At 42.0% G+C, this 10,374-nt stretch overlaps 2 protein-coding genes across 3 annotated transcripts; one reads left to right on the forward strand and one right to left on the reverse strand.

Annotated features, from left to right (window-relative positions):
* Positions 1-2,131: 2,131 nt before the first annotated feature.
* Positions 2,132-7,278, reverse strand: LOC109480313 (alpha-ketoglutarate-dependent dioxygenase alkB homolog 3-like). Its single transcript, XM_019782501.1, has 9 exons — positions 7,011-7,278; positions 4,975-5,095; positions 4,818-4,852; positions 4,629-4,676; positions 4,402-4,508; positions 4,020-4,108; positions 2,954-3,163; positions 2,501-2,599; positions 2,132-2,311 (listed from the first exon to the last, which is right to left on the reverse strand). The coding sequence occupies exons 1-9, from the start codon at positions 7,163-7,165 to the stop codon at positions 2,228-2,230; spliced, it is 948 nt and encodes a 315-aa protein (XP_019638060.1). The 5' UTR covers positions 7,166-7,278; the 3' UTR covers positions 2,132-2,227.
* A 279-nt stretch (positions 7,279-7,557) lies between these two features.
* On the forward strand, positions 7,558-10,169 carry LOC109480326 (BLOC-1-related complex subunit 5-like). Of its 2 annotated transcripts, none has more exons than XM_019782518.1 (4): positions 7,558-7,905; positions 8,486-8,656; positions 9,110-9,205; positions 9,691-10,169. In XM_019782518.1, the coding sequence occupies exons 1-4, from the start codon at positions 7,744-7,746 to the stop codon at positions 9,964-9,966; spliced, it is 705 nt and encodes a 234-aa protein (XP_019638077.1). In that variant the 5' UTR covers positions 7,558-7,743; the 3' UTR covers positions 9,967-10,169. The 2 variants fall into 2 exon arrangements, with proteins under 2 accessions (XP_019638077.1, XP_019638076.1); XM_019782517.1 differs by having other exon boundaries at positions 7,559-7,905; positions 8,486-8,659.
* The last annotated feature ends 205 nt before the right edge of the window (positions 10,170-10,374 follow it).

Genomic DNA, 10,374 nt, shown 5'->3' on the forward strand with positions numbered 1-10,374 from the left:
GGCTAACAGACATGTATCCTTGTCGATGTGTGCGTCTTAAACATTTAGAACATCTAAAGATTAGATTCCGTTCACTGTAAGATAACAGGCATGTTTGACTGTGTCAGAGCTAAGTTTTCAATGGCCAGTTTGAAAATTCTTTATTATGTCTTGTAGAAAAAGTATTTGGTTTCTTTTTTTGAGGAAACTAATCAGATTTCGTTTGAAAAACTGGTTGATTTCAGTAATAGAATCTAAGAATATATAGTAATCAGAATCAAAGGAGTTCTGCTTGAGTTTATGATTATATTAGCATGAAAGCATGATGCATTATGACAAAAAGTCTCAACTTAACAAATTTACTTAGTGTTGAACATTAAGCTTAGCCTTTTTGCGATTGCGATTACGATTATAATTTGTACCAGTCAACTCTGTACATGTTCTAATACCTTGACTCTACCCTCAGCGACTGTCTGTCATGAACCTTTTTGACTTGAGTCAGAACTTCCAGTCCAAGGGTTCTGATTGGCTGTCCAACATCCCTGCGTACCGGAGCACCAGTCAGACGCCCTTCCCCATGACTCCCGCGCCGACCGTGGAGGGCCCGTCCCAACCTGCCAGCGCTAGTACGGTTATGAGGAGTCACCCCATGCCACATACTCACTGACGTTTTGGCAACAAAATTACCTTTACTCAATTCTAATGAAGTTATCCCATGTTTCATACACACTGAATTTGGGGAACAAAAATACCTTTATTTACTCATGAGGGGTCTTCAAAAGTCTTTAAAGTTTTGAGATGGAGCAATACCTTATGACAGGCTCCTTATGACTGAGGAAAGAAAGAAGAGCTAATCTCATATTGCTTGTGACAGAGAAGATGCTATGTACAGTACATGTATTTACAGGTTCATTGTAGCAGGGAAATTCCCCAGCTCTCTGAACTATGGACCACAGCTTAATGTACTGTTCTAAAGACTGCAGCAAAAGATATCCAAATCAATCTAATTTGTTACTCTAGTAGAGTATGAAAAATTAAACAACTTTGTTATCATTGATAAAATGTTACAAACAATATCTTATACGGATACCATGTAGAATATTATTATAGGTAACTTATAGCTGTAAATATGGAGCTATTTTTTATTGAGCTGTTATTGAATGTCAATAACATTGCTGACTCTCAGTGGAAAATGATTTATGATTCATGAATGTATAAATAATTTGTACATATATTCAATTTTTTAATGTTGGGCATGACATAAATTTGTACTATATTTTCCTCATGACAAGAATGTCATTTATTTTCACAAAAATGGCTTGTAGAATGTACAATGTATGACAATGTTAACCTGTCTCATTAATGATATGAGGCAACAAATACATGTACTTCTTGAAACAAATGTTGTTGTTGACATAAGACTTTTCATTTCATCCAGTCTTTAAGCTGACGGTAGTGTTTCTGGTATACTATATAGAAGAAAATAAATGGTTTTGGTAAAATACAAACTCTGGCGTTTGTACAACTAATGTCAACAGTTACAAAAACGTGTGCACAGACATGCTGAAGAAAGGGACTTTCAGCCCAATAAAATGATTTAAACATACGATAGCACCAGGCTTTTAGCTAGGATTTTTTTGGTGGGCGTCCATTTTTTTTTATTGTATGCTATGCACAGTGAAGACGTGCTGAGTGCAAGATTTTGGGGGGGCTTTTTTGAAATTCAATATGCTCTCAAACACTACTTTCTGCATTTTCAGGTGTAAATCAGGAGTTTTTTCCTTCAGTAAACCATCATTTTTGTATTTATAGTAAGGCTGAAGGGAGGCATGTGTGCATGGCAAGGGTTGGGAGTGGAAAAAATAGGGTGTCTTTAGGGTGTCCTACAAAAAAGTAGGGCGTCCAATTTCTTATTATTTTCAGTACAGGGCGTCCAAAAGACACCCTGGACACCCCCTAGCTAAAAGCCTGGATCATAGCACCTAGAACTAGAGGAAACAAAGCTTTTTCAATCATGCTGTGTAATACATAAAGTAGCGAACAGCATTCTTTGAGTCTTGCATAGTTATAATCTCCAAGCAGATCCTATGGTGGCAAAAGATAGTATCAAATTGGCCAGGCAGTATCCATTGGCCAGATCTAGAGAGGGTCCATTATGCCACCCTAGGATCTGCTTGGAGATTAGCATAGTTACTGCAACAGCTTATTTCTCTATCTTGCACATTCATCCAGTAGCACAAGGCCAAGGTCATGATTCCTCCTCAGGGTAGATGGTTCTGAAGGTCAAGTTTATCCTTGCATCCCTGTCATGATATTCTTTTGGAACACGGTGCTGGAAATAAAAATGATACATGTATATTGACAGAACAATCTTAACACTTAGCGTTCCGTTACTTCAATGGAAAGGACTGAACTACATGTTCAGAAATGAAAATATAATACATCAAGCACAAGTCAGAAAAATTCTTCAAGCTCCTATGTTGTAATAATTATTCAAAGAACTCCAAAACAGTCAACAAACCTGCCAGTCTTCTTGTGTTGCTCCCTCCATGATCAGTAAACTCCCATGATTCAGGGGAATTTTCACTCTCTCTGTGTACGTGTAGTCTCCATTCTCCTCCTGTTAATATCAACAAAATCAATGTTCTTACTTGTACTCAGGGCTCGAAATTAGAGGTGGTCAAATGGCCACTGACCACTAAAATCTAGGGTGGGACAACTGAAAAGACACTTTGGGACATTTTTGGGACTAAAGAAAAATAATTAACATCAGAATGTCAGCCCTTCTTTTGTTTATCAGGCACACATCCCGGCTTTTAGATCCAGAAAAGTCCCCCCAAATTTCCTGTCTACTCTGCATGCAATTATAGTGTGCCTGGGAGTGAACATAAGCAAAATAAAGTCATACAATACTTCCCATCTTCTGATGTTCTTCCAGTTTATTTTGGTAGCCATTTTACAAAAGGGTACTTACTGGTGGTGGGTTCTTCCGCAACTCGAAAGTTCTGATCGCACCGAGGGTCAGAGAGGCTATGATAGGGTTTTTCCGTAGGGCGTACTCATTGTCGGAGTGCCAGGCGATGGAGTCCTTGTCATCCCGGTACAGGTTACACAGGACGGAGTTGAATGTGTGGCCGCAAGTTTGGGTGATGTGGTCACGTAACATGGTAACTACAGGGTGCCACTGGGGAACAAAAAATGTAGAATGTGCTGCACACCCCCCCATTATCATGATTTTAAAATGTGGTATCATCATCATCATCATGCCTCCAGATTAGTTTATACTAATCCGGTGAGGTACACTTGATAAAGTTACTATGTCCTATCTCTCATAGCAGACACTATTACAGTCCCTGTGAGACCAGTGTCTCTCTCTAGCATGGACAAAAGTGTAGTATAAGGCTGTCCCACTCTATGTCTCCCAGTGGGAAGCCACTGTACTAGTCTACCAGCTGGTTCGTTACTACGAACAACATGCCCTGCCAGGGCGAGTCTATGTCGTTGGACTACAGATGAAATGGGCGGGAGAGAGTCATAGAGTTGTTTGTTTGTTAGTGTGGTATAGTTATAGTTAGAGTGTAACATGCTCGCGAGTTTTATGAACAAACCTCATAATTCAGTTGTGAGGCTGCAAAGGGTTTTGATTTCACAATAAACAAATACATGGTAATATTTCTCTGTTCTTGGGTGATTTCTTAGTTCTCCTGATGTCTTTAACATCAGGCTAGGACTATTGGCACTGCCCTTAGTCCTGAAATACCACCAACAGTAACATTGCTCTTTTCATGGTGCTGAAATGCCATCAACAATATTTCTCTGTTCTCTGGAGATTTCTCTGTTCTGTTTTAGTCTTTACCATGAGACTGTGATTAGATCTTAGCATGAAAGTTCATCTGTGTTGGTATACTTCGTTATGACAAAAATGGATAAACATTCAGGCCAACACTGCGTATTTGGGTAATTCCCAATCTACTAGTACTTAGTGTTGGCCTGAACGTTCATTATGACTAGATCTATTGGCAAAAAAGATGGAGACTCACATGTGGGTTGGCATCATGTGTAAGTCTGGAGTAGGAGTAGGGAAGTTCACCAAACCAGGCTGTTAACCTGGGCTGAAGGTATTCCATACCTGGAGCATAGGACACAACAGGACCTTAATTAAATTGCATGGTTTTTGCTCTGTTTCCTCTTCTTCTTCTCCAAACAAAAAGGTCAATGACCCGAACCAGATGTCTGTCACCATGGTAACTGATGTTGGGTTACATCATGTTGCAATTTTATAGCCAGATTTAGACTCCTGTCACCATACATGTACATGTGAATGAGTTTGAGTAAGAATTAACAGAGCAGACCTATGCAAAGGTAAACATTATGCAAATGTTACCTTCTATTTTTTTTAAACACAATGAGACAAGGCTGTACCTTCCCTGTCTATCCCCTTCCTCTGTCTCCAGGGGATTTCAGCCTCCAGCTGATCAAACATCCAGTCAGCTTCCTTTGGGTCAATGAAGTGTGGGAAATATCTTAACCTGTGGACAGAGATAGGTTTCAATATAGAAACATATAAACAACAATAAACTGCTCAAAATTGTGTATGAAAACACTAAGTGACTCATGATGAAAGAAAAAACATGTATCATGTACCTTACCTGGACACACCAGATGGACTTGTGCTTATTTCGAAAACTCCCTCCTCCCTATGCGAACAAGGGGAATTGAAAAGGATGAAAGGTTTATTCGCTGCAGTTTAGGGTTAGGATGAACTACAATATCATTGAATCAAAAGACAACACAAGCTCAGGCATACATGAAGGTGAATATTATTATGACATACTCACTTAAACACTTGTGGTTCTGGCGGCTTCCGTATAGCCTGAAAATATGCAAAAAGAATCTACTGAGAAAAAAACAAACTAGACAAATAAAAGTACTACAGCACAGTGGTGTATGATTTTTATTGGACTTGGTATTTCACAACTGAATTAGACTACCCACCTTTGCTGGCTGCTGGAAAACAAAGCTCTTTTCTCCGAGTCTTTCGTCCTTTTCCAACCACGTCGGCTTGCTGCCGAGCATCTGACGGGGTTCCGCCGAACTGGCGTTGTGCTCCCCACCGCTGTATCCGGGTAACGGGAGCATGGTATTTTCCCATATATGCAAATATAATTCATTAATATATGCAAGATTTATGCATACATGCAAGCACGTGCATACGTTACTACAACTTGTATACCCTATGTATCATAAGCAATTCACTTTACATATAACGTTACCCCTTTGCACTCTCATTCTTTCTACCTCAACCTAAGGCACTCCCACACACCCCTGCACACTCTTACGCACCCTGTGCACCCTGTGCACTCCCACGCACTCTCATTCAACCTCCCCGAACCTGATGCACCCTCACGCACCCTGTGCACCCCCATGCACCCTGTGCACCCCCATGCAACCTGTGCACTCTCATTTAACCTTCCCAAACCTGATGCACCCAACGCACCCTGTTCAACCTTGTTAAACCTGAAGCACCCCCATGCAACCGTTGTGCACTCTCATTCAACCTTCTTAAACCTGATGCACCCCCACGCAACCTGCGCACTCTCATTCAACCTTCTTAAACCTGATGCACCCCCACGAACCCTGTGCACTCTCATTCAACCTTCTTAAACCTGATGCACCCCCACGCAACCTGTGCACTCCCATTCAACCTTGTTAAACCTGATGCACCCCCACGCAACCTGTGCACTCCTACAAATACTGTAATTCTTGATTTTTTAAACATTCACTTGAGCAAATTCAGCTGTCAATATTCCAACGCTTTAATAACTACAGAAATAATTACCTTATTTACACCTTAAAACGTATGTGCCAGGTGCTCACCCCTTCTCCTCAAGCCATTATATATATATTATATTATATACATTATATTATATTATATATAAAGAGTAATAAAGAAAAGGATTAGATAAGGCAGTATGCGTTTACAATTTTAATGGCTCTTCGTGAGTAGCTACGAATCAGGTTTATAGGACAGAAAATAAGTGTTCAGGTTTGGAAAGGTGGAATGGGAGTGCACAGGGTGCGTGGGGGTGCATCAGGTTTAACAAGGTTGAATGAGAGTGCACAGGTTGCGTGGGGGTGCATCAGGTTTAACAAGGTTGAATGAGAGTGCACAGGTTGCGTGGGAGTGCACAGGTTTAACAAGGTTGAATGGGAGTGCACAGGGTGCGTGAGGGTGCATCAGGTTTAACAAGGTTGAATGGGAGTGCACAGGTTTAACAAGGTTGAATTGGAGTGCACAGGGTGCGTGAGGGTGCATCAGGTTTAACAAGGTTGAATGGGAGTGCGCAGGTTGCATTGGGGTGCATCAGGTTTAACAAGGTTGAATGGGAGTGCACAGGGTGCGTGAGGGTGCATCAGGTTTAACAAGGTTGAATGGGAGTGCACAGGTTGCGTGGGGGTGCATCAGGTTTAACAAGGTTGAATGGGAGTGCACAGGGTGCGTGGGGGTGCATCAGGTTTAACAAGGTTGAATGGGAGTGCACAGGGTGCGTGGGGGTGCATCAGGTTTAACAAGGTTGAATGAGAGTGCACAACGGTTGCATGGGGGTGCTTCAGGTTTAACAAGGTTGAACAGGGTGCGTTGGGTGCATCAGGTTTGGGAAGGTTAAATGAGAGTGCACAGGTTGCATGGGTTGCACAGGGTGCATGGGGGTGCACAGGGTGCGTGAGGGTGCATCAGGTTCGGGGAGGTTGAATAAGAGTGCGCAGGGTGCATGGGGTGCGCAGGGTGCGTGGGAGTGCACAGGGTGCACAGGGTGCGTAAGAGTGTGCAGGGGTGTGTGGGAGTGCCTTAGGTTGAGGTAGAAAGAATGAGAGTGCAAAGGGGTACGTTATATGTAAAGTGAATTGCTTATGATACATAGGGTATACAAGTTGTAGTAACGTATGCACGTGCTTGCATGTATGCATAAATCTTGCATATATTAATGAATTATATTTGCATATATGGGAAAATACCATGCTCCCGTTACCTGTATCCGGGTTGCTGCTGCTGCCCCCCTCCCCCAATTGCCCCTCCCCCTCTAGCCCTCCCCCTTCCTCCGAATGGTTTCACCGGTTTCCCAGCCTGTACGGCTCGAGATCCTTGCAGCCGCAGGCGCCTCCTCTTGTCATCCGAACCCTGCATGTTTCCGAACCAAAGAAATATTGAAAACACCGCCTAAAACGATTAAAATCTGAACGATTTGCGCGTTACGCAATTTTTTTTCGACAGGGGGCAGCCATCTTGAACGTGGTGCATCTTGGGAAAGATCGTATTTACCAAGAACCAAGATGGCGGAAGGTGTTTCCTAAAAAAAGGAGTTTGAGTCGTCTCCTGATCATTTGTGGATTTCAGGCGTTTCTGAAGGAAAATCTCCATTCTTTTTCGCTTAACCTTGACATGACGATCCCGGGATACCTTAGAACTAAAGGTCAAGCCATCAAATTCAAGCAGCGAGCTTCTATGAATGTGTAACTTTCCCCTTTAACGCCCCCCCCCCCCCTCCTTTTTGAGACCAAAATCCTAAATCCTTGATACTTCTTCAGGAGAGAAGGCTTCTCGTCAGCCTGTTGTTTCCTGGTCCTGCGTACTTTCGTCTCTCGCAGTGATTATCTAACCAGGTTTTGAACTGGTTTTCGCTTTCTGCCGTGGCTACATTGTCTGGTAGTGAGTTCCAGTTGCTATCAGTTCTGATATACTGACGGCTTGACTTGTCACCCGAGATGGGTTCTGACCAGAGCACGCCGATCAGCCCGCCCGAGCCGAGGAGAGGCGCGGAGGATGACGTCCCCTACACGTCCTTCTCCGTGAACAGACCGGTGGACGGCGAGAGCGACAGTACGGCAAAGTTCATCAGCAAAACACAGGAACAAGCCAAACACAAGGTAAAGATAATATATACTGTATAAATATCATTATATCTTGTCATGATCATAACGTTAATCACCTTCACAGAAGGAAAAATACCATATTGTTTTTGCTCAGTTTCTTCTTCTTCTCCAAACGCATAAGGTCAATGACCTGAACCAGACTGTCTGTTACCATAACCATGGTAACTAGTGTTGGGTTACATCATGTTGCAATTTCATCGCAGGAGGGATTTAGACTCCTGTCTGACCATATTATATGAATGTGCTTGAGTAAGAATTAACAGAGCAGACCATATGCAGAGGTAAACATTATGCATTTGCCCTGCAAATGTTACCTTTCTAGTATTGTAATCAGTTTAAGCTGTTACAACTTAAAATGAACATTCTATCCCCTTACACTTACATGTCTTGCCACCCCCCCACCCCCCAACCAGGCTAGTATGAAGGACATAGTTGTGGTGGCAGAAGGACAGCACAGCTACCAGTCCACAGATCCAGAACTGATCAAGCTATAGTTCAAACAAAGAACTCTAATAATCAGTTAGAACAATGAACAAATCTATAACACTGACATGTCTTGCCCCCCTCCCACCAGGCGAGTATGAAGGACATAGTTGTTGTAGCAGAGGGACAGCACAGCTACCAGTCCACCGATCCAGAACTGATCAAGATCCAGGAGATCCCAACCTTCCTGCCGATCATGCGAGGATCCCTCAACGTCCCCAACATGCGCGATCCGGACGTGCTGGACAAACTGGACTCAAAGGAAGTAAGGGAGTCTGTCAAACACGTGTTACGACTCCGTACTTACTATTTTTTCAAACTGCACTTTAGTGAAAAGATAATCACAGTTTAGAGAATGGCCAATATTAAAAGAAAATGATGCGTTGATGAACATTTAATAGACATCCAGCTAAACGATATTCAACTACATACTACTGGAGATTACTTCCAAATTTCGAGTGACACTCTTCCTCAGCATCACTAAGTAAAGTAAATGAACTGTGAGTAAAAAGTAAATGAACAAGTCGACACAAAAGAGAATCATGCATTGATGAATATCATTACTAGTATAATTTTTTTACAAATTGGTACTTTGTTTCAGAAATTAGGATATTTAGAAAGTATAGAGCATTCTTTCTTTAATGACCATATGAATATGTCAACTTTTCATGAATGCATCACATTTTGACCAGTTAATGTGCACTTGTCGTTACAGGTGTTGAAGATGTGTCTGAGATATCAGGAACACATGAAGCAGTGTGCAGAGGCCGTGGCTTTCGACCAGAACTCACTCACCAACAGAACAAAGGAGGTGGGGCTATTATCCTGGTTCTCTATATGCTCTAATTTCATTAAGTTTAACAAGGGTAACATGGAAGCCAGACTGTTACAAAAGCCAGCTCCTCTGCTGTAGGGAAATTTTACTACAGCCCATCCTGAGTTAGACTGTGAGAAATTTAAATTTCCATGGGAGTTTGTTGGCCCTAGAGCCAAATAGCTGGCCTGTGTTGGCCCAGGAAACAGTCTGGCATCCAGGCAACATGTAAAAAGGGATGATCAGGAATATTTTGTTACAGACCACTTTCTCTGTCTCTGTCCAGCAAAATTTTAAAAGTGTTCATTTTGAAGAAGGAAAGAGAAAATAGTGGCATGCATGTTTACAGTTTTCAAACTAACTTGAAAGGTAAGAACCTGCTCTTAACTTTTTTAGCTTCTGGTACACTGATCATATATCTACCAACTTGCAAGACAATCTATCACATATCATCACATCTTCTACTTTGTTTCTTCTTCCAGATGGATTTTGCCATAGCAGCTCTCACTAACATGATGACAGACCACCAGAAGAAGTACGCCAAGTACGCCGAACAGATCATGAAGATAAACGAGATGTCTCAGACTCTGAAACGCTGCCAAATGGCCGTGGACCAACTCTTGCCACTGATGGACAGACTGAACAGTGTTTTACCAGAGGAGCAGAGATTAGAACCCTTTTCCATGAGACCAGAGAGACCTGCGACAGAGGAGCAAGCTTCTTCTAGTAGACACTCCTCTGTGTCTAGTGTGCATTAGTGTACATGTATGTGTAGATTAAAGATTTTAAGGATAACATTAAGCCAAAATCTTGCTAAAAAAAAACTTGCACTTGGTGCAAGCATGTCTAACCCCCGGTTTGGGGAAAATCGATGTTAAAATTTCGATTTAAAAATGATGTACAGTATATAGCATGGAAGAAAGTGCAAGATACAAAAGTAAAAGTCTTATTCCAAGGTGAAAATGTGTTCTGTATCTGTATCTGTATAGCCGGTATAACCGCCTTTCGGCGTAACACACCAGCTGATATTAAACAGATTGCTTCTACTCAATGAAGGTGCATTGCATGTAATTTGTTGGTATTGCCATGTTGTTTGATTAAGACTTTGTTGGAATCCTTGCCATACTAACACACTACAAACAAGTTAATCAGAGCAAGGAGGTTTA

The sequence above is a fragment of the Branchiostoma belcheri genome, unplaced genomic scaffold (genome assembly GCF_001625305.1).
Source record: "Branchiostoma belcheri isolate BF01 breed outbred unplaced genomic scaffold, Haploidv18h27 scaffold50, whole genome shotgun sequence".
Taxonomy (NCBI): Eukaryota; Metazoa; Chordata; class Leptocardii; order Amphioxiformes; family Branchiostomatidae; genus Branchiostoma; species Branchiostoma belcheri.

Coding starts and splice junctions, on each gene's coding strand:
- LOC109480313 (XM_019782501.1), bottom strand. CDS start 7,165: ATGCAGGGTTCGGATGACAAGAGGAGGCGCCTGCGGCTGCAAGGATCT. Junction 5,096..7,010: donor CAGCAGCAACCCGGATACAG/GTAACGGGAGCA, acceptor ACCCGGATACAG/CGGTGGGGAGCACAACGCCA. Junction 4,677..4,817: donor CCAGAACCACAAGTGTTTAA/GTGAGTATGTCA, acceptor TTGTTCGCATAG/GGAGGAGGGAGTTTTCGAAA.
- LOC109480326 (XM_019782517.1), top strand. CDS start 7,744: ATGGGTTCTGACCAGAGCACGCCGATCAGCCCGCCCGAGCCGAGGAGA. Junction 7,906..8,485: donor AGGAACAAGCCAAACACAAG/GTAAAGATAATA, acceptor CCCTCCCACCAG/GCGAGTATGAAGGACATAGT. Junction 9,206..9,690: donor TCACCAACAGAACAAAGGAG/GTGGGGCTATTA, acceptor TTCTTCTTCCAG/ATGGATTTTGCCATAGCAGC.